A 24,518-nucleotide genomic window follows, 5' to 3' on the forward strand; every position below is an offset into this window, starting at 1 on the left:
TGAGGGAGGACATTTAGATCCAAGATGAGGAGAGTTTCTTTTTTAATACAAGTGGTTGCTAACCATTGGTATTCTCTACCATTGAGGGCTGAGGAAAATCAAGCTCTGCGTATATTTAAAGGTGGAGATTGATGGATTTCTGATTACTAGTGTCAAACAGGGTTATGTGGATAGGGTTGGTAAGAGGCAGTGAAATATTCGATGAGCCATGGTCATATTGTAAGGTGGGGCGTGCTCAATGGGCCGAATGAGCTATCCCAGTTCTTATGTTCCTATCAAGAATGGACCAACATTTGCCCTTGCATGTTTGAGCCAGCTCTCTTTAGGAGCATATCAGCTAGTCCCAGATCTGAGGTCTTACCCATACCACATCCCCCCAGCCCTGTCAACATTTTTACCTCGGATAATTGTCCTTCGTCTTTGAGGAAGACTGAATTTGCCTTTGCCACATTGAAAGTGGATTCCTCGTCCTAACCACTCACTGTGTGAAAAGATTTTTCCTCACGTCACCATTGGCTCTTTACCGCTTACATTAAAGGTTTTTGACCCTTCTGCCAATGAGATCAGTTTCTCATTCTCTACACTGTCCAAACACCTCAATCAAAACTCCTTTCAACCTTTTCTTCTCCCTGGGGAACAGGCTCAACTTCACCAACCTGTCCAGATAACTGAAGTCCCTCATATGCAGAACCGTTTTAGTGAATCTTCTCTACATTTTCTCCAATGCCTCCATGTCCTTCCTATAGAGTGGTGTCCAGATGTGCACACAATATTCCAGTTGTCGCTGAAGCAGAATCTTATAAAGGTTGACCATAACATCCTTGTTTTTTGTACTTTATCACTCTACTTAGAAAAGCCAGCAGCCTCTAACAATCATGTCCTCAATCAGTCCCTAGGAGAAGACCATCACAGCTAAACCCAATCCTTTCTTTACCTAAAATCTACAAGCCCACATTTCCCACCAGCGAAGAAGTCAACCTGCAGATTGAGACCACTGGGAATTTATGACCCCACTCCACAGACTTCAGCACAGAATCAAAGGATGATGCTCCAGTGCGGTACCAAAGGGATGCAGAGACTGGATGTTGGGCATTCCTACTATATGTCACCATACATTGGAGGAGACAAGGAGATATCTACAGTGTCCTGGCCAATAGTCATCCCTCAAATAATACCATAAAAAAACAGAAACCCAGTTTGTTGATGTTGCTATCGGTTGTTAGAGTCCCTACAATTCAACAGCGATCATACATTAAAAATGTCTATAGTACACTGGGAAATCCTGAAGTCAATAAAGGCGCTATAAGAACGCAGTTCTTTCATTTTTTTGTGAACTCTGGTTCACTGATGCTGATGATCATGATCGATGCTTCTAAGTAGAGAATGGCCTTTTCTCATTTTGGAGAAATTTAAGAGACTTCTTAAAATGCAGATCATCTGGTCCAAGCAATAGAAAAGGGTTACAATACAATCTGACAAAAAGAGTGGAGAGCGAACAGCAAATGTTACAAACTAGGCCTATTGTGTTATTGTGACTGTGCAAATGAAATTCCATTTTTATTACACTATATGGGATTTTGAAATTTTTGCTTACGTTTTGAAGCACTTTCCGGATCCCATGTGTATCTAATTACACCAGTCAGCTGGAAACTTGAGCACAGGTCAAGGTTACAGTCCAATGCAGCACTGAGGGAGTGTTGTACAGGGAACAACAACTCCCTTTACCACCCATGCTCAGTAGCAGCACTGTGTACCATGTACAAGATGCAGAAATTCACCAAAGATCCTTAGACAGCACCTTCCAAACCCATAGTATCAGAGATAATGGGAACTGCAGATGCTGGAGATTCCAAGATAATAAAATGTGAGGCTGGATGAACACAGCAGGCCCAGCAGCATCTCAGGAACACAAAAGCTGACGTTTCGGGCCTAGACCCTTCATCAGAGAGGGGGATGGGGTGAGGGAACTGGAATAAATAGGAAGAGAGGGGGAGGCGGACCGAAGATGGAGAGTAAAGAAGATAGGTGGAGAGGGTGTAGGTGGGGAGGTAGGGAGGGGATAGGTCAGTCCAGGGAAGACGGACAGGTCAAGGAGGTGGGATGAGGTTAGTAGGTAGATGGGGGTGCGGCTTGGGGTGGGAGGAAGGGATGGGTGAGAGGAAGAACAGGTTAGGGAGGCAGAGACAGGTTGGACTGGTTTTGGGATGCAGTGGGTGGGGGGGAAGAGCTGGGCTGGTTGTGTGGTGCAGTGGGGGGAGGGGACGAACTGGGCTGGTTTAGGGATGCAGTAGGGGAAGGGGAGATTTTGAAACTGGTAACGCCCTTGACCGCGTCTCCCGTATTTCCCGCAACACATCCCTCACACCCCGCCCCCGCCACAACCGCCCCAAGAGGATCCCCCTCGTTCTCACACACCACCTTACCAACCTCCGGATACAACGCATTATCCTCCGACACTTCCGCCATTTACAATCCGACCCCACCACCCAAGACATTTTTCCATCCCCTCCCCTGTCTGCTTTCCGGAGAGACCACTCTCTCCGTGACTCCCTTGTTCGCTCCACACTGCCCTCCAACCCCACCACACCCGGCACCTTCCCCTGCAACCGCAGGAAATGCTACACCTGTCCCCACACCTCCTCCCTCACCCCCATCCCAGGCCCCAAGATGACATTCCACATTAAGCAGAGGTTCACCTGCACATCTGCCAATGTGGTATACTTCATCCACTGTACCCGGTGCGGCTTCCTCTACATTGGGGAAACCAAGCGGAGGCTTGGGGACCGCTTTGCAGAACACCTCCGCTCAGTTCGCAACAAACAACTGCACCTCCCAGTCGCAAACCATTTCCACTCCCCCTCCCATTCTCTAGATGACATGTCCATCACGGGCCTCCTGCAGTGCCACAATGATGCCACCCGAAGGTTGCAGGAACAGCAACTCATATTCCGCCTGGGAACCCTGCAGCCATATGGTATCAATGTGGACCTCACCAGTTGAAAAATCTTCCCTTCCCCTACTGCATCCCTAAACCAGCTCAGTTCGTCCCCTCCCCCCACTGCACCACACAACCAGCCCAGCTCTTCCCCCCCACCCACTGCATCCCAAAACCAGTCCAACCTGTCTCTGCCTCCCTAACCGGTTCTTCCTCTCACCCATCCCTTCCTCCCACCCCAAGCCGCACCCCCATCTACCTACTAACCTCATCCCACCTCCTTGACCTGTCCGTCTTCCCTGGACTGACCTATCCCCTCCCTACCTCCCCACCTACACTCTCTCCACCTATCTTCTTTACTCTCCATCTTCGGTCCGCCTCCCCCTCTCTCCCTATTTATTCCAGTTCCCTCTCCCCATCCCCCTCTCTGATGAAGGGTCTAGGCCCGAAACGTCAGCTTTTGTGCTCCTGAGATGCTGCTTGGCCTGCTGTGTTCATCCAGCCTCACATTTTATTACCTTCCAAACCCATGACCACTTTCATCTAGAAGGACAAGGGCAGCAGATACATGGGAACACCACCGCCTCCAAGTTCCCCTCCAAACCACTCACCATCCTGACTTGGAAACATATCACTGTTCCGTCAGTATCGCTGGGTTAAAATCCCAGAACACCCTCTATAACAGCTTTGTGGGTGTACTTACAAGGAGTGCAGCTGTTACACCTTTTCTAAGGGAGGTAGAGATGAGCAATAAATATTAGACCAGCCAGTGACACCCACAACCCCGAGTGAATAAAAAGGCAGAGATACTTTACTTCAGATGAGACTTTAATTTTAATTTCTTATTGAGCCTATTTTTCCTAATTGACTTGTTCAGGGAGGTTATTACACATACAAAATGCCGGACTCTCTAGATTCAGATTCTTAAAGCCTAGTTATTCTCTGCGTTGTCTGTATGCTGTTATGAAGTGTTGATGATTTCCACATTGGCTCAAATATCAACTTCAGCTCTTCATGTAGAAGGGTTTTTTTTCCCCTCATAGATTGTAGTTAATTTTCATATCAATTTCTATTTATTTATCAAAAGGATGACTGACAATATGCATACTGTAAATGCACATAGAGATCTTCTATAGCAAAGATGTTTTTAAACATGAGAGGGTGCAGAAAGGATTTACTAGGATTTTGCCAGGACTCAAGGGTTTGTGCTGTAGGGAGATGTTGAACAGGCTGGGGCTATTTTCCCTGGAGCATCAGAGGCTGAGGGGTGACCTTATGGATGTTAATAAAATCATGAGGGACACAGATGGGGTGAATAGCCAAGATTTTATTCCTCAGGTGGGGGAGTCCAAAACTAGAGGCAAAAGATATAAAAAGGACCCAAGAGGTATCTTTTTCACACAGAGGGTGGTGCGCATAAGGAATGAGCTGCCAGAGGAGGTGATGGAAGCTGGTACAATTATAACATTCAAAAGGCAGCTGGTTGGGTATAGAATAGGAAGGGTTTACAGGGACATGGGCCAAATGCTGGCAAATGAGACTAGGTCAGATTGGGATGCCTGGTTAGCGTGGATCAGTTGGACCGAAGAGTCTGTTTCTTTGCTGTATGAACCTCTGGAGCAGGTGGGACTTGAACCTGGACCAGGGATAAGGACATTACCACTGTGCCATAAGAAGGCCCCAGGTTAGACAGCAAAGAAAAGTCCTCTGTGTGCTCTCCCAGGTGGAAGCATTAGATCCCTCCACACTATTTTGAAGAATGAGCAGGTCCGCTCTGTCAGAATTTATTCTTCAGTCAGCACCACAGAAGGGCATTATTTCATTATTGCCATATTGCTGTTTGTGGCACTTGTCAAGCATAACTATCTACCAGGCTTCCCACAGTGCTTCAATGACCCATAAAGTACTTTGGGTTAGAACATAAGGAATAAGAGCAGGAGTTGGCCATTCAGCCCCTCAAACTTTCCCTGTCATTCCATAAAATCATGGTTCACTACTCCAGGCTTCAACCACTCCTCATAACCTGAAATCCTCAATATTTCAAAAATCTACCTACCTCTTCTTAATACTTTCAGTGATCTATCCCACAGAGTTGTGGAGGCTAGAGAATTCCAGGCATCGACTGCCCTCTGGGAGAAGAAATGCTCAGTTTTAAATGAACGTCCCCTTATTCTGTAACTATCTCCCTGTTTGAGATGTGAGGGGCTGCAGAGGAGATTCAGCAGGATGACTCCCGGGATGGAGCAGTTCAGCAATGAACTAAAGCTAGATGAAATCTCTTTGGAGCAGAGAAGATTGAGGCGGGCCCTGACAGAGGTGCATAAGATTATGAGGAACAATGGCAGAGTAAATCGTAAACAGCTGTAGCCCTCAGTCCAAGGGTCAATAACAGGGGCACCATCATGTTAAAGTGAAAGGCCGGAGGTTTAAGACAGGATTTGAGGAAAAGCTTTTTTCCATCCAGGAGATGGTGAAGGTCTGGAATGTGCTGCCTGGATGGGAAGATGAGGCAGGAAACTCGCAGCCTTTAAAAAAAAAAGTACTTGGCAGAGCACTTGTAAGTGTCATAACATTCCAGGCTTTGGGCCAAGTGCAAGATAGTGGAACTAGTGTAGCTAGTAATATATTTTGGCAGTACAGACTCGATGGGCTGAATGGCCTCTTCTGGATGATTCTATGAGATTCCTCCACTGGTAAAAACATCACCTTCTTATCAATTTTGTTGAGCCGCTAAAATGGGGATGTCCCAAGGTTATGAAAGGTGCTATTTAAATGCAAGTCTGTTGTTTCATTATCAGCACAAAATCACCAAATAATCCAACTCAGTTTTCAGGTGGACAGGGCTAGTGGATCCTCACTGACAGTTTCTGGCTGTTGTGATCATTACCAAATAGCGATAAGAGGAGCAGAGGGAGAATTCACCGGACTGCTGTAGCCAACGGTCTGCTTTCAAAAGTATTAGCTGCCTATTCTGGCTGTGCGATCTTGCTGTGCTCACCCTGTCTGTAGCATTCGCTGATGTATAACAGTGACCGTATTCCAAAAGTGTACAAGGAGCGAGTGAACAAGGTGCAAATTGCTGAATTCACAATCTGCTCATTTGTGCCAGGGGCTCAGTACACATGGTATCCCGGGGCAAAGTAATCTAGAAGATCCAATTCCAAGAGTCATTGAACTCAAGATGTTAACTGTGCTTCTTTCTCCACAGATCCTGTCAAACCTGCTCAGCTTCTCCAAGCACTTTCTGTCCTGATCAGTAATCTAGGGACCCAGGCTTACGTTTCAGAGATGTGAGGCTTGTATCTCACCAGCGCTGCTGTGGAATTTGAATTTGTAAATCTGGGGAATATAAAGTTACTCTTGGTAATGATGCCATGAAACTACCACCAGTTGCTGGAGGGCTACGACACACAGATTTCTAATCAGTTAGGGAATCTGGGATAACGGCGAATCAGTAGGAATGTGGAGTTGAGGGCTATCAGATCAGCTGTGGTCTCATTGAAAGGCAGTTCAGACCCTATGGCCTAGATCTGCTCTTATATGTTATGGTCTAATCTATCTGCTTGTCCAATATCCTATAGGGAACCGTCCTTACCTGGTCTAGCCCTTATGGGACTTGGGGGCTACTCTTAGTTGCCCTCTGAAGGGCTGAGCAAGCCACTCAGTTCAAGGGCAATTAGGAATGGGCACCAAATATTAGATGGGCAAGTAACACCCACCTCCCATGAAAGAATAAAAGTAAATGCGCCATTATTACCTGGGTCTGGGTTGGATGTCATGCCAGGACCCCCAGTAATGTGATTGGCTCATAGCTGCATTCTGAAACTGGGATACGGGACTGAGAAGTTAACACTGCATGGATCTTGACACCTGTTGAGTACTGCTGTCATTTTCTGTTTTCATAACGAGCCTCTCAGTTTGCAGAATGAGGCTATTTAGCCCTTCATGCATGCACTGGCTGTTCAAATAAGCAACATTACTGTATGCCAATCCCCCACCTTTGCCCAATACCCTTGCACATTATTTTTATCCAAATAATCACCCAGTGCCGTCTTGAATCTCTCATTTGAAGCTGCCTCCACCACACTGTCAGACAATGCATTCCAGACCCTGACTATGGGGATGGGTGATAAATACTAACCTGCTAGCAACGCACACAACCCTTGAATTAATTAAAAGTTCAATTCTGAAAGCTGCTGAACAGAATTTGAATGCATTTCAATTTCCTTCAGTGAATGAACTGCCTTCCCTAATCCTTATTAAACAGCAATCCAGGGAAGGGAAAATATAATGCACAATGAGCTGTCACAAATAGGCCACTGCATTAGCACTGCTGTCTCACAGCACCAGGGGCCCAGGTTTGAATCTAGCCTCGGGTGACCGTCTGTGCAAAGGTTGCATGTTCTCCCTGTGTCTATGTGGGTTTCCTCTGGGTGCTCTGGATCCCTCCCACAGACCAAAGATGTGCAGGCCAGGTGGATTGGCTGTGCTAAATTGCCCCTTAGTGTCCAGGGATGTGCAGTCTGGGGGGATTAGCCATCGGAAATGCAGGGTTGCGAATAGGGGGCCTGGGTGGGATGCTCTTCAGAGGATCAGCGCAGACTTGCTGAGGCAAAAAGCCTCTTTCTGCACTGTAGGGATTCTATGACTATAACATTAACTATAAGTGAACATGACATTCGAATAAAAATGCATAATTTACCAAAACTGGTTCAGAATATTATAATTAAAGAAAGAAATGCCTTTATCTAGCACTTTTCATGATCACCAGGTGTCTTAAAGCACTTGACTACCAATTAATACTTCTGAAGTTTTGACATTCTTGAACTGTAGGCTATGCAACAGTGAACATTACAAGTTCCTATAAACAGCAAAGCCATAGTGATTAAGATATCTGTTAAGTTGATTGAAGGGAAACCTTGTCCAGGATACCAGGGATAACTCCCTTTCTTCAAAACAATGCCACAGAACTAATTAATATACACTGATGCAGATAGATGGGGCATCATTTTAGTGCCTCATTAGAAGATGGCACCTCTGGCAAGACAGCACTCCCTTGGTCCTGCCCCCAGGTACCAGTGTTAGTTTCTGCGCTCAGGTTGTGCAGAGGGACTCGAAACCTGGATCTTTGTGATTCAGACACAAGAGGGTTACCCACTGACTCACAGCTGACACACATTGATAACAATATTAACATTCAATATATAACGCAACATGTTCATATAAATATTTTCTTCATGCTCACTTATCTGTTTCTTTCTTGATTCTCTCTTTCCCCCTATTTTAAAGTTGCTTCACAAGTGCATCGGAAAGATATTTCTCTGACTTTTCCAGACCATAGCTCATACAGAGATACAGTTCCACAAGCGCTTCCAATTCCCTACCCACATCCCTGCCACCCGCTGCCTCCCCGAAATGGCTGCTCTTCATCTTGGAGGTCTAACACTCGATGAGAATGATTTCACACAATGGAGAGCATCACAATTAAACTCTCACCCAGAATGCAAACACATGGGCTGCAGATGTCAATGAAGAATTGGGGCAGGAAGTTGGGCGTATTCCTCTTCCACCGCTTCTCCCACTTCACCCTCATTATCCCAGGCGCTGGGTCAAAGTGAGTGCCTTTTGGGGCATTTTATCATGTTGAAGGCACTATATAAATGGAATACATTGTTGTTGCTGTTCATTGTGTAAAGTTAATTTATTTATTAATTGTATTGAATTGCATTACAATCACGTTAAATATATAATACAAAAAAGGGTGAAATAGCTTACTGATCATCTAACAAAATAATGCTTGTGGGAGTCACTAGCTGAAGCAGCACTTCTTACCTATTTGAATTAATTTGCTGGGGCCTTTAAAGTCAATGCATTGCTGTGGGTATGGAATTTCCTTCCTCAAAGACATTAGTGAACCAGATGGGTTTTTTTTAAAAACAAGAATGGAAAGGTTACATAATCACCATCAGGCTGGCTTTCAATATCAGACTGATTCATACTTTACCATCTGCCATGGTGGGATTTGAACCTATAACTCCAGAGCAATAAGTAGAGCTCAGGATTAATGGCCCACTGACAATACCACTACACCACTACCTCTTTGTCAGAGCAACACAGTTATTAGAATACAGCAATCATTGGAGTTTGTTCACTGTACAGATTATATACGGCACTGGGCCACTCAGTTCTTGTCATTTTGCATCTTGACTCAGTTAGTAGTCCTGAGTTCCATAGCTCATAGTCATTGTGAGATCCATCTGTCAGTAACAAGGATTGAAATTTAGAGTTAGGCAGTGATCTTGCCAAAGAATAGCAGAGCTGTTCATCTCTGTTCTCAAGCTCTAGTGTTGCCAAAACAATTCAGAACAGAGACTGCAACAGGCACGAAAGGAATTAACCTGCAACTTTCTGGATCTGGACAGAGGAGGATTTTATGGCCCCAGATTGAACCCTAGTTTGACAGCACCAAGTCTCCATCAGCCAAGTCTAGGAAAGTGGTGCTTTAAATGTAGGGAGCTGTTTATTGTTTAATGTAAGAAAGAAGAGTGGGAGGAGGTGTGTCAGACCTCGAGCATACTCCAACTTTCAGTAAGATCACAATTGATCTTCTATCTTGCCACCGTTTCTCTGCATTTTCCTTCATTCTTTTAGCAAGCAAAGATTAGTGATCTCAGCCTTGAATATACTTAATGAGCTCTCTGTGAGCTTTCAAAGGATCACCACGCTCTGAGTGAAGAAATTTCTCCAAATCTCAGCTCTGAAAAACTTCAAGGAGCAAATTACCACAGATGCTGGAATCAATACTGACAAAAAAAAATGCTGGAAAACACAGCGGATCAGACAACATTCATAGAGACAGAGTTGCTAGTGTTTTGAGTCTCAATGGCTCTTCATCAGAGCTTTTAGCTCTCTACATTCTCCAACCAGGGCAAACAACCTCTCAGCATTGGCCCTGCCTGGGAGCCCACATTTCAATATAATCACCACTCATTTCTCTAAACTCCAGAGAATACAGGCCTATTCAATCCAATCTCTTCTTAAAAGTCAGGAATCATTCTGGTGAACCTTCATTCCATCCCTTCTATAAAAGGCTTGTTATTTGGTCTGTAAGTTTTAATTCTGCTCAAGGAATGAATTTTGTAGCCATTTCCAGGAAGCTATCATTTTTAATACCTAATTGCTTGCTGCCATTCAATATTTCAATTTATACAAATATACAACTTAGTTTTTTGAAATTTATTGCTGAAACTGAAGGTTTGTCCTCACAAACAGTAGGACACCAGATTCAAAGTTGTCTCAAAACTCGCTAGATTCAAAGTTGTATTTTACGACTGTCTTGTAACATACACCCACTTACACATGTAGATATTGGCCAATACAAGCAGCTACATGTCTGCAAATACTATTAACCGCATTATAATGGAGTTCTCCAGACCTTTGCTCTCTCCCACCAGAGAATGCTTCCTGTTCTTCAGTATACAGTCACAACTCCTTGGCAAAAGATGATGACAGCTGTGATAATAGCCCAGCTCGTCCCCTCCCCCCACTGCATCCCAAAACCAGCCCAGCTCGTCCCTGCCTCCCTAACCTGTTCTTCCTCCCACCTAAAGCCGCACCTCCATTTCCTACCTACTAACCTCATCCCGCCTCCTTGACCTGTCTGTCCTCCCCGGACTGACCTATCCCCTCCCTACCTCCCCACCTATACTCTCCTCTCTACCTATCTTCTTCTCTATCCATCTTCGATCCACCTCCCCCTCTCTCCCTATTTATTTCAGAACCCTCTCCCGGGGACCGCTTTGCAGAACACCTCCGCTCAGTTCGCAACAAACAACTGCACCTCCCAGTCGCAAACCATTTCTACTCCCCCTCCCATTCTCTTGATGACATGTCCATCATGGGCCTCCTGCACTGCCACAATGATACCACCCGAAGGTTGCAGGAACAGCAACTCATATTCCGCCTGGGAACCCTGCAGCCATATGGTATCAATGTGGACTTCACCAGTTGCAAAATCTCCCCTTCCCCTACTGCATCCCTAAACCAGCCCAGTTCATCCCCTCCCCCCACTGCACCACACAACCAGCCCAGCTCTTCCCCCCCACCCACTGCATCCCAAAACCAGTCCAACCTGTCTCTGCCTCCTTAACCGGTTCTTCCTCTCACCCATCCCTTCCTCCCACCCCAAGCCGCACCCCCAGCTACCTACTAACCTCATCCCACCTCCTTGACCTGTCCGTCTTCCCTGGACTGACCTATCCCCTCCCTACCTCCCCACCTACACTCTCTCCACCTATCTTCTTTACTCTCCATCTTCGGTCCGCCTCCCCCTCTCTCCCTATTTATTCCAGTTCCCTCCCCCCATCCCCCTCTCTGATGAAGGGTCTAGGCCCGAAACGTCAGCTTTTGTGCTCCTGAGATGCTGCTTGGCCTGCTGTGTTCATCCAGCCTCACATTTTATTATCTTGGAATTCTCCAGCATCTGCAGTTCCCATTATCTCCAGTAGAATTGTCCTGGCTCTTATATTCTCTGACATAACAGGTAGTAAAGGAACGTATCCTGTATGTCAACTCACCCATCTAGTCTACCCACCCTGCCACTCTGTGATCCATTAGAGTACACTCCGAAATGTCCCTGGTTCTCTGCCTCCTCCCCAGCAATTTTTTTACTGCCATCATAGCCTTGCTTGAATGCTCTGGATTAAACTGCATTTGCCACTGATTTCCCAGACGATAACCCCATTGACACTCTCCTGCAAAGCACATCATCTGCTCTGATTGTCTCTCTCACCTGTACAATTCCCATGGCCCTGCAATGTTGCCCTTTAGAAAGTAACTATCGAATCATCTCTGACTACCATTTCAGTCAGTACATTCCAGGATGCTTTCAAAAACACTCCCATGTTCTTCAAATCATAAAATATATCTATTAACAAATTATATAACCACAAAATCCTGCACTGTGAGGTCAGAAGGACAGACCTTTCAGCTGGAGGTCTGGAATGGATGGGGGACGTTTTGGTTGGAAAGCCATATTGCTACAGGATTACAGAACAGTTGATAGCGTGATGTGCAGTCAACAATCATATAGGAAACCTGGGCGAGATACAAGGTGACTCCCAAACTATTTTCAACCCTAACCAGGAATAAAAACCTCCAAACCCTCTCGGATATCATAGATAGCGGCAGACAGAACAAAGGAAGCAACCTTGGGTTGGGAGATAGTGGGGTGTTGGGAATTCGATGACACAGGTAACCCAGAGACCAAGGTACTCTGGGGATGTGGATTCAAATCCCACAGGTGACCCGCCAATTCAGAATATGAAATTTGGAATATGGAGCAATGTGTCAGCAATAGTTACTGTGAAAGTAACATGCTTGTCTGGTCAATTACTGCCCTTTAGGGGAAGGAAATCAGCCATCCTTACTGGCACGGTGGCTCAGTGGTTAGCACTGCAGCCTCACAGCGCCAGGGGCCCGGGTTCAATTCCAGCCTCGGGTAACTGTCTGTGTGGAGTTTGCACACTCTCCCTGTGTCTACGTGGGTTTCCTCCGGGTGCTCTGGTTTCCTCCCACAGTCCAAAGATGTGCAGGTTAGGTGGATTGGCCATGCTAAATTGCCCATAGTGTTCAGGGCTGTGTAGGTTATAGGGGGATGCTTCAAGGGGCGGTGTGGACTTGTTGGGCCGAAGGGCCTGTTTCCACGCTATAGGGAATCTAATTTAATCTAAACTACCCGCTGAAATAGCATGGCAGGGCAATTAGGGCTGGGCAGCATGTAACTGCTTTGCCAGTGACATCCAAGCCCAATGAAAGAATAAGCAGTTTGTACCAGAGCAGGGTCAATAGCCAGAGGACGAGAGATTTCGGATCCTTGTCAAACCCCCCAAGGGAGTGGTGCAGCTTCGTGTTGATAACACTGTGTCCTGGAATGCACGCCTGAAAGAGGTGTGGAGGCACACACAACGATAACTTTAAGACTAAACCAAACTGGATCCACGTTGGAAAAGAGATGATATGGCAAGGGGGGACAGGAGCATGGAGCATGCGATGGACCGAGCGGCTTGCCGCTGCCGCCGCCCTCGTTTTCAGAGATTCGTCCCAACCCTGGCGCTACACCATTTACCTACATGGCAGCATCTTATTGCCAGAAATAAAACAAAAGCCTTGGGGAAGCAGAATGACCTACAGTACCACCATCGCAAGAGACGCCTCTAAATCTCCCTTCCATTCAGAAACCACAACGGTCCACATGGTCTCCCATTTCAAAAACAGCAAGTTCATGGCGAACAGGGAAGAGGACACCCCCTCCACCCCACTACCTAAACAGCCAGTCAGCGAAGACCATCTGTTAGCAAAACAAACCCAGTCCTCACATTTACACACCAGATCTCCCTGCCTTTTGGCAGTGTATAAATACCATCCCAAAACCCCTCCAATCCTGACAATCACTGCCTGGAAATACAGGCTTTGCTACATTCTGGGACTTGTGCATAACCTTTGCAAACAGTCAAGGAGGACGGGAGGGGTCTTTATAAAGGCTTGAAAAACAAAAAAAAAGCACATCAATTATTTGAAAATAAAATTATTGTCAGCTGCATTCTACAAATCACGTCCTTCTTCCTCCTTCCCGCGTTCCTACCTCGAACAGTTGAGGTATCTCCTTTTTGGAAAGGTAATCTTTGGCATTGCCGGAGTTCATCTCGCAAGCTGAAGCCGAGTGCATAAGTGCTGCCACTGACCACGGCTCAGGGTTACTGTTCAAGCTGCCCCTGTCTTGCATTCAGCTTTATCCGGACTCACAGCGCTGAAGTCTCCAATGTTTTGGCAGGAAAGCCTCTTGTATTTGTTAAAACAAACCTCTCTGTCTGTCTCCTTTACACAAGGGAGCAAATCTTCAGATCAGCTGTCAAAACACATCGTTGCAATCCCGATAATCTTTGTGTTTGCATCAGCTTTAACAATCCTGTAAGTTTTAACACACTCAGCTCTATCGTTGCGAGCCTTACTCAATCTATTGCTGCTAGTTCACCTGTCTTTTTCTCTCTGTTATGTTCCCAATCTCCTTCCTTCTACAAGTAACACTAGCAGTAAAAGTGACGCGCCGACGCCTTCATATTAAGCCTGTGACTACGTTCATGGCTGGTGGAGCTGAGAGAATGAGAGACTCCTTGTGCTCAGTGTGTGTATATATGTATCTCTCTCGCTCTCTCCTTTCTCCATGCCGGGTCCAAGCGCCCGCCTCATTCTTGTCCAACCCGAAATCACAGTCCTTCATTAGCGTGGGCGAAATTTGTAAACATTGAAGACTTACACTTCCAAACCAGGGACAATTTAAATCCGACCTTCTGCACCAACCGACTGGAATCAGCTTGATTCCCCAGGCGCTGAATTCCACTTGAGTTCAAGCAAATGAATTTTGGAATCATGAGTATTATGCATGCTCAGAAAGAGGTCCTTCAGCCCATTGAATGCGTGCTGGCTGTCTGCACCAACAGCTCAGCTAATCCCACTGTCCTGTTACTTTCCATAACTCTGCATAATTTTCATCGAATAATTATTCCATACCCTCTTGAGAGCCATGGTAGAATCTGTGGTGGAGATAACGGGAACTGCAGATGCTGGAGAATCTGCGAAAACAAACTGTGGAGCTGGATGAACACAGCTTTTGTGCTCCTAAGATGCTGCTTGGCCTGCTGTGTTCATCCAGCTCCACACTTTGTTATCTCTGATAGAATCTGTCTCTGCCACGCTGTCAGCCTGCTGGATTCTAACCCCTCACTGCGTGAAAAAGGGTTTCCTCACATCGCCCTTAGTTCCCCAGCCAATGAAGGAAACTGGTGCTCTCTGCTTCTCAAACCTTCCACCAGTGAGAACAGTTACTCCCTCTGCAGTTCTTTAAAACAAAACATTACTTCAGCTTCGACAGCCCCGAGTGGGACACTGTAACAAAAACTACATCAGACTGGTCACCAGGGAAACTTACAAGTCTGGAACTTAAACTTATTGAAATCGAGTCAAATAAAAATGACCTGAGATGGTGGCACACCCAGCCCACTGGTCATAGAGTGATAGAGACGTAAAGATTTAAAATATACACATTTGGCATTTGCAAATTTTGCCCACGCCAGCCAAGGACAGTGATATCAGTTTGGCAGGCATGGAAACGGTCCCTTCGGTCCAACTCATTCAAGCCAACCAGATATCTTAAATTAATCTAGTCCCATTTGCCAACATGTGGCATGTATCCCTCTGAACTCTTCCTATTCATGTACCCATCCAGGTGCCTTTTAAATGTTGTAATTGTACCAGCCCCCATCACCTCCTCTGGCAGCTCATTCCATACACGCACCACCCTCTGCTCGAAAAAGTTACCCCTTAGGCCCCTCAAAAGATACTGCATGCTCTATCACAATGGACTCCAGAGTGCAAATGTAACTATTTTGTTAAACCACCCTCTTCACATATGTCACCTATGGGATTTGAACCTGGACCTTCTAGTCTAGAGATAGGGACAAGCCCACTGCATCACAAGACACATTCTCCCTCTCTGCGCAGACTCCACATACTTTTGAACCCCCGATCAAACCTCTTCTCAACCTTCTCCCCAAGAAGTACACAACTAACTTTGCCAGTCTGTCCACTTCACTGAAGTCTTCTATCCATGGACCCATTTTCTTTAAACTTTTCTGCAGCGTCCCTAATTAGTTCACACCCTTCCTAAATTGTGGTGCTCAGCATTGAGCACAATATCCCAGCTGAAGCCATACAAGTGTTTTCTTAAAGTTTTTCAAGACCTTCTTGCATTTGTACTCATCTCTAATAGTAAAACCCAAGATTCCATATTCCTTAATAGCCACATTCCCAACGTACCCTACTACTTTCATTCATTTACACATATATCCACCCAGGTCTTTCTAGTCCTCCAACCCCATTTAAAATTTATATCCTTTACTTTATTTTGCCTTTCCTCATTCTTGCGAACAAAATTTATCCGTTCACACTTCTCCAAGTTAAATCTCATCTGCAACATGTCTGCTGATCCCAATAGACTGGTAATGTCCTCATGAAGGCCATCACCATTTTCACAGTTCACAATATGAACTGACATACAATACATACAATTTATGTCCAAACTTCATGTCAAACGGAGATAATGGATGCACTGGTGATCATCTTTCAAAATGGCATCAAATATAATAATTCAACCCAGCAGCTTGGAAGACTGCAAATATAACCCCAATGGTTAAGAGAGAAAATGAGGAACTATAAAAATCTTAGACTGATGTCAATAGCAGGAAAAAGATTATCCATTCTTAAGGTTGCAATTTCTCAATGTTTAGAAATTGCCTACAGAGTTAACACAGGGTAAATCATTTTGATAAATCTGATGGAGTTTCTTTTGGAAGATGTTACAAGCAGAATCAATAAGGGGAACTTAGGGGATGCGGTGTTATTGGATTTTCAGAAGACTTTTGACAAAGATCCCAAAGAAAGTTAGCAAACACAATTAAAGCAAATGGGAGTAAGGGTAATATATTAGCATGGACTGTGGATTGTATAACAGGCAGAAAGCAGAAACTGAGTCATTTTCAGGTTGATGAGCTGTGAGCATTGGGGTACTGCAGCTGTTCACAAACTATATCAATGACTTGGGTGTGGGGACACATATTAACTTCCAAGTTTGCAGATGATACAAAAGTTGACAGGACGCTACAAAGAGATGCCAAGGTGATTTAAAGATGCTGAGTGAATGGGTAAGAGAGTAGCCAAATGAGTATTATGTGGATCAGTGTGAGGTTATCCACACTGGTAGGAGGAATAAAGATGCAAAGTTTTCTTAAATAGAGATAGAGTTGGAAAGCACTGATGTCCAAAGGGACTGTGTGGTGCTTGTTCAAGAGTTAGAACATGAAGCTCCAGCAAACATTGCAGAAGGTGAACAGTACGTTTGCCTTTCTTGCAGGAAGGCTTGAGCACAGGAGCATAGGCATTTCATTTCAAGTGTGTGGAATGCTGGTGAGACTGCACTGGAGTACTGTGCAGAACTGTGGTCACCTTGCTGAAGGAAGGATATAATTACCATAAAGGGAGTGCAGTCAGGGCTCACCAGACACATTCCTCAGGGAGACAGATTGAGGAGCCTGGCCTTTATTTGGGCGAATAGATGCGCGGGTGCGATCACACAATAAAAGATAAGCCATTTTTAGAACACTGCACATAATTCTGGTCACTCTTCTATAGGAAGGATATTGTTAAACTTGAGCCAACGCAGAAGAGATATACAGGGGTTTTGCTGGGACTGAAGAGCTTGAGTTAAAGGGAAAGGCTGGAAAGGGCTGGGGCCTTTTCAAGGTTTATAAAATCAGGAGGGGCGTGGGTAGGGAGAATGGTCATAGTCTTTTTTCCAGGGTAAGGGTGTCCAAAACGAGAGGGCATAGATTTAAGGTGAGATGGGGAAGGTTTAAAAAGGGCCTGAGGGGCAACTCTTTCACGCAGAGGGTGGTGAGTGTACAGTATGAAATTTTGCTGTAAGTTGCTGTCGGTTTACTTTGTTGCTATGCAGACCCTGGGGTCTGTGCGTGACAGAGGAATTCCTTCATGGGCACGCTGACTGGAGTACATGGTGTTTCTCTAGCTTAGTGGGACCATTGTCAATCAGATTAATGCACTTATAGAGTCATAGAGCCATCATTCAATACAGTACCACAAAACAGCCACTAGAGTTCATAGGACTTGAATGCACGATTGGTCAAATGACTGGAAACATTGTCAATGGACATTTTCTATGCTCCAAACATTAACTCTGCTTCCTCTTCACAAGATGCTGCTGGAATTGCTGAGTTTGTCCAGTAATTTCTGTTTTTGTTTCAGATTTCCTGCATCTGCAGTTCTTTTATTTATTTTAGGTTTGAGTTTGTTTCAGTTTGCTTAAATGAGAGTGAGAGCTACAGAGTGATTTTTTTTATTTCAAAAAAATGTTTTTATTCATAAACAAAAATGCAGTCAGTAAAATAGTTTGGTTCTGTACAGTAGCATCTGAAGAAACTAACATACATTGGAGTTTGACTCTGCGCAACAAACAAACCTAAGGCATTTCTTTCTTGTGCAAGATTATATTTAGATACAACACAGGAACAAAAACAATGTTGCTGGAAAAGCTCAGCAAATCCTTTGGTCTTTATTTACTATATTTACATATATTTGAGACACCAGGAGGGCCCAACGACTGAACAGACCCCCATTTAACTTCAGCAGAAAGACTTCAGATGGTGGTCTTTCCCCGCTGTGCCTTGGTGGTGAGCTTTAGAGCATCCTCCAGCACTTAGTCCTGGACCTTGTAATCTGCCATTCTGCAATGCTTGGAGGGAGGTGGGGGTGCGGGCGTGTGGGTGGTGTCAACTCCTTGCTCCGGAAGATCAACAAGTTTTGGGCAGACCAAAGAGCACCTTTCAATGAGTTAACTGTCCTCCAGGCGCAGTTGATGTTTATGTCTCTGTGTGCCTCAGGGAACAGAGCGTAGAGCAGAGAGTCCTGCGATACAGAGCTGCTCTGCATCTTTCTCCAGATTTTCTTTGCAAAGGCACATTCCAGAAGGAGACACGTGACAGTCTCTTCCCTCTGTAGCTGCTTCACGGGCAGCGTGCGGTGGCACAGACCGCCCGGGCATCCAAGAATGAGCTCACAGCTAGTGCCTGTCTCACCAGCAGCTACGCGATGTCTTGTTAGTTGTTGGAAAGTTCTGGTGATGAGGCATTCTGCCAAATGACATTCACAGTCTGCTCAGGGAACCATGTGACAGGAACCATCCTCTCTGTTTCCTGCAGGGTCTCGAGGGCACCAAGTGCTGCCCACATTCCCATGGAATTGTGGTCAAAGGTGTTTTTTTTTGCAAATAACTGACCGTAGCATGATTGTGTAGGATGGCACGGTGGCACAGTGGTTAGCACTGCAGCCTCACAGCGCCAGAGACTCGGGTTCAATTCCACCCTCGGGTGGCTGTCTGTGTGGAGTTTGCACATTCTCCCTGTATCTGCATGAGTTTCTTCTGGGTGCTCCGGTTTCCTCCCACAGTCCAAAGATGTGCAAGTTGGGTGGATTGGCCATGGGAAATTGCCCGTAGTGTTCAGGGATGTGTAGATTATGGGGGATGGGTTTGGGTGGTTGCTCTGAAGGTCTGTGTGGACTTGTTGGGCCAAAGGGCCTGTTCCCACATTGTAGGGATTCTATCGTTATTATACACGAAGTGATTCAGGTTGGGGTAGAAAAAAGGAACATAGTGGTAGCAGGGGACAGGAGGGTGAGGGGGATTGACATTGTTCTCTGTAGTAATGAACAAGAGACCAGGAGGCTGTATTGCCTGCCCAGTGCCAGATTACAAGATATCCACTTTGAGCTGGAGAGGAACATAATGGAAAGGAATGATCCGGTCAACATGATTTATGTTCTGAAGTCAAACAGAGCCTATAGGTGACCTGGAATTGTGCAACAAGGTAAGATTAATTAACAGAGTTAGTAGGAACTGCAGATGCTGGAGAATCTGAGATAACAAGATGTAGAGCTGAATGAACACAGCAGGCCAAGCAGCATCAGAGGAGCAGGAAGGCTGACATTTTAGGCCTAGACCGTTCTTGCAGTGAAGGTGCTACTAGACACTAATAACCATGACATGATGAATTTCAAATTCAGATTGAAGGAGAGAAGAATGGGTAAAGACTACTATTTTAAACTTAAGTAAAGGCTGTTATGATAACATGAAATTAGAGCTTGCAAAAGCAAACAATAAGGCAAATCACACTAAGGAATAGATCTATAGTAATGCAGTGGTAGACATTTAGGAGGATATATTGGAATACACAAACTGGAAAGATTACAACGAAAGAGAAAAAAATCCAACGAAAGGACCCATCACATGTGGTAAACTAAAAACTTTATAGATAGCATCAAGCTTTAAAAAGAACAAATACTTTCACCATTTCTTCAAAAGGTTCCAGCATGATTTCCCCCTTAGAAATTCATGTGACATCTTCCTAATCATCTCACCCTCTTCCATGTGGCTGTTAATCCTATGCCAAATAATTGATTCTATCCTTCGATTTCCTTAGTAATTCAAATATCCAACTTGGCCTTACTTAATGAGTGAGCTCCCGTAGGCCTCTGGAATGGGGAATTCCAAAGATCCAGCACCCTCTGACTGAACTATTTACTCCTTATCTCAGTACTAACTGGCTTGCCTCTTATTCTGAGATCACCCACTGGTTTTAGATCCTATAGCCAGGGGAACAATCCTTTCTGCATGTACTCCATTAAACCCTTAAGAACATTGTAAGTTTCTATGAGAGTGCCTTCTATACTTCTTGGTCGCTTGGTCCATTCAGATCCAAGTTAGCATCAGCATCAGCGTTAGGAAGTGTAGCCTTCAAACAAACTTCAGATAACCTTGGAAACTGGAGATTGACATCCATTAGGAAGCTGGAGCCCAATGGATGACAAGAACCCATCAATCCTTCCATCTTCTTCAATTCAGGATGAACCATTCTATTAGGTGGCATAAAATAGGCTAGAGCCATTGGAGGGCTGTTCATACAATGGTGTAGCAATGTTCAAATTCATCTGCACCATTCGCCAAAAGAAGGCTTATTTTTGTTACATTTGATGTCTAAACAGCTACTACTAAAGAAAAGACAAATCTTGGGATTTGATGGTTCTCATCATGTACAAGGGATACTTTCTATTGGACCAACCTCACTCTGTTGACTCTTTTCATTTTAAATATCTATACAAATTTTTCCTAACTGCTTTGCATTCCCAGCCAGCTTTCTCTTGTACACTAATTTTTCCCTCATTATGAATTGTTTAGTTTACTTAAAGAAGATTAAAATGAGGGAGGGCTTGATTGAGACAGAGATCAAAACAGACACTGGAAATGTTGGAAAATCTGTTTAAAAGCTAAAAATATTTTAAATTTGGCATTTTTAAACCCCCAACAATGGTTGAAAATATAAAGGATGAGACTCCAAGCTGTGAGGTTGACTTATTAGCAATTATTACAAATAACTTGCGTGGCAAGTTTAGTTTGTATCTGCAGCACAAGTACATCTAACATTTTATAACATTGATGCAGATCTCGTTTATCAATGGAACAGTGCAACACAGACAGGAACTGTAGGGTTTAGTTGTACACATTACATTTAATTGTATATCTGCACCTAGCCTAAAGTTTTTGTATCACTTATGCATAAATAAAAACAAATGTCATCAGCCTCCTTCCATTGCAGCAAATTCCCTCTCGATAAGCTTCAGCTCAATTGCTGTATTCTGATCCTGATTTCAGAATTTTAAAAAAGTTTGGGAACTTTTCTTTAATGGAGACAGAGTCCTTTGCACTTGTCTCCTTGCAAACATTAAAAAAAAATTCTTAACTTCCTAAGATAACAAAGTGTGGAGCTGGATGAACACAGCAGGCCAAGCAGCATCTCAGGAGAACAAAAGATTTTGTGCTCCTGAGATGCTGCTTGGCCTGCTGTGTTCATCCAGCTCCACACTTTGTTATCTTGGATTCTCCAGCATCTGCAGTTCCCATTATCACTCTTAACTTCCTAATGGGAGTTTTGGAATTGTAGTGACACTATGTACTGGTATTCTGATTAACATGATTGTTAATCAGAATGACAGTGTGTTCTGATAGTATGATCGGAGAGACACTTAATCAAAGTGACTGTGTGTACTGTGTCTTGAGCACTGAACATTATGAGAAGATTATATTTTTAAATGGCCCTTTTAACTTAAAGTGAAGCAGACATTCTGAATACAGGGTAGGTGGTGATGGGGGTGTGAATTCCCGATAAAATTTCAATTCAGAGAAATACCTATGTGTTCTGGTTGCCATGGGGAGAGAAACCCGATATAAGCCCATTGAAGAGTTGTTGGATGTTAGTTTTAGCAACTTAACACCGTATCATAGACTGTCTGTCAGATCCAGAACCTACTGTGGGAAAGCAGGCTGAACTTGAACTATCAAGCAGGATGCTTTTGAGATTTGAGCTGTGAGAGACCAATGGAGATTTTACGCTGATATAGTGAGGAGACGAGTGAACATCCACCAGAGAGCTAAGAGAGACTGTGTAACTATATTTGTATTGTTACATATCTGTAAGAGGTACAGAGCCTGGGGGAAAGGGTTTGCAGGGCATGTGTATGTTGCATTTAAAGGAGCTTGTTTTTAGTGGGCTCCATGTGCCGTGGGTATACAATATTGCAATCTGCCTGCTTGTTAGCCTACTTTAAATCTACAAGCTATTTGCACAAAAATCAGGTGGTTGCTGTAATGTCTGCTTCATAACTTATAACATTTTTACTGTTTTAAATAAATTAACCCATGGTGTTAATCAATTCCTGATGAGCAACTAACTATTAAACAATTATCATTTACATGAATTATTTCAGTTCCATTAGCCAGTTAATTGATGCAAAAGCATACCTTTAGTTTGATCTATTGCTTGTTAAAGTTTGAGCAATTTGATTTTTTTGTCCTTTTGTTCACTTCATGGGTTATTAGGAAAATGATCTCTCATAATGAATCCCTAAAAGGATCATAGGAACTGAATCCTGATTGGAGTAATCAACATGATAATCTGTAACTTCATTGGAGTAGCAGTTATTCAGAATTACAATAAGTTGTTGAGATCACAACTGATGGTAATACTGGAAAAGTTAGATCTCAGAAACATATTCACATGAGAGTGATACTCTTAACAAAAGGACACAAGTTTAGGACAGGAAAGAAAAATTTTAAAAGGCTATACAAGATAATTTGGAAATATCTTATCATAAGCTGTAAAATAAATTAAACCCCTTTTTTCCTCAGCAATATCCTTTACAGATACTCAGTCCCAATGAGGTGTCACCCCTATCTTCACTCTTTAATTTCTTACTCAACACAAAAATTTCCTATTGATAACTTTGCGCCCATTCATCAGGTGTGTTCCTTGCCATCTCTCCCAAAGATGTAGGCTGACTCATTTACCTTTCTCTCTGAATTCTCAGGAAATCTCAAGGCTTTTTCTAGCCTTGTCTCCATGGACTGCTAAAACTGCTTAAGATGTATTTTTAGCTTGGATGGCCTGGAGATAGTTAAAATTAAACTGGTCTTTCTTTTGGTCAGTTGTAACTGTGCAACTTGAGAAACATATCAGCAATTATCTCACTGGGTAACTTGGCTAGTCCTTCTATTTATGTCACATGTTTTCTTCGAAGTGTAGTTATGACTCATTGCTAAAAAAAATGAGTTTCTAACCCTTAACAAAAAGTCACTTTCATAGAACTAAAACCAAAACACATTTATTCTCCCTTAGACTTCACATTCTCAAATACTAATAAATTATAACCATTCACCATGATAGGGTTGGGTGTTGGTTAGCTCAGTTTGCTGGATAGCTTGTTTACAATCCAGAGTGACACCAACAATGTGAGTTCTAGTCCCACATCAGCTAAGGTTACCATGAAATTCCCAGCTTCTCAACCATGACCTTGCCTAAGGCATGGAGACCCTCAGGTTAAACTTACTAGCAGTTGCCTGTCTAATGAGAGAGCAACTGTCTGAGGGTGGCGCAGTGGTAGTATGGCGCACTGACCTCTACATCGCCGAGGCCAGACGCCAACTCTCCGACACCACCTCCTACCGCCTCCTTGATCATGACCCCACCCCGAGCACCAAACCATCATCTCCAACACCATTCACGACCTCATCACCTCAGGAGACCTCCCACCCACAGCCTCCAACCTCATTATTCCCCAACCCCGCACGGCCCGTTTCTATATCCTTCCCAAAATCCACAAACCTGCCTGCCCTGGTTGACCCATCGTCTCAGCCTGCTCCTGCCCCACTGAACTCATCTCCACCTATCTGGACTCCATTTTCTCCCCTTTGGTCCAGGAACTCCCCACCTACGTCCGTGACACCACTCACGCCCTCCACCTCCTCCAGGACTTCCAATTCCCTGGCCCCCAACACCTCATATTCACCATGGACGTCCAGTCCCTGTACACCTGCATTCCGCATGGAGATGGCCTCAAGGCCCTCCGCTTCTTCCTGTCCCGCAGGCCCGACCAGTCCCCCTCCACCGACACTCTCATCCGCCTAGCTGAACTCGTCCTCACACTCAACAACTTCTCTTTTGACTCCTCCCACTTCCTACAGACTAAAGGGGTGGCCATGGGCACCCGCATGGGCCCCAGCTATGCCTGCCTCTTTGTAGGTTACGTGGAACAGTCCCTCTTCCGCACCTACACAGGCCCCAAACCCCACCTCTTCCTCCGGTACATTGATGACTGTATCGGCGCCGCCTCTTGCTCCCCAGAGGAGCTCGAACAGTTCATCCACTTCACTAACACCTTCCACCCCAACCTTCAGTTCACCTGGGCCATCTCCAGCACATCCCTCACCTTCCTGGACCTCTCAGTCTCCATCTCAGGCAACCAGCTTGTAACTGATGTCCATTTCAAGCCCACCGACTCCCACAGCTACGTAGAATACACCTCTTCCCACCCACCCTCCTGCAAAAATTCCATCCCCTATTCCCAA

General features: G+C 44.6%; 1 protein-coding gene across 1 annotated transcript in view; it reads right to left on the reverse strand.

The window, feature by feature from the left end:
* Positions 1–14,078, reverse strand: part of LOC125465429 (adenylate kinase isoenzyme 1-like) — a 154,749-nt gene extending 140,671 nt beyond the window's left edge. The window contains exon 1 of the mRNA XM_048558945.2: positions 13,578–14,078. Within this exon, the coding sequence (XP_048414902.2) occupies positions 13,578–13,718 (141 nt within the window). The 5' untranslated portion in view covers positions 13,719–14,078. The remainder of the gene's footprint in view (positions 1–13,577) is intronic.
* Positions 14,079–24,518: the final 10,440 nt, after the last annotated feature.

Source organism: Stegostoma tigrinum, chromosome 29 (assembly GCF_030684315.1).
Source record: "Stegostoma tigrinum isolate sSteTig4 chromosome 29, sSteTig4.hap1, whole genome shotgun sequence".
Lineage (NCBI taxonomy): Eukaryota > Metazoa > Chordata > Chondrichthyes > Orectolobiformes > Stegostomatidae > Stegostoma > Stegostoma tigrinum.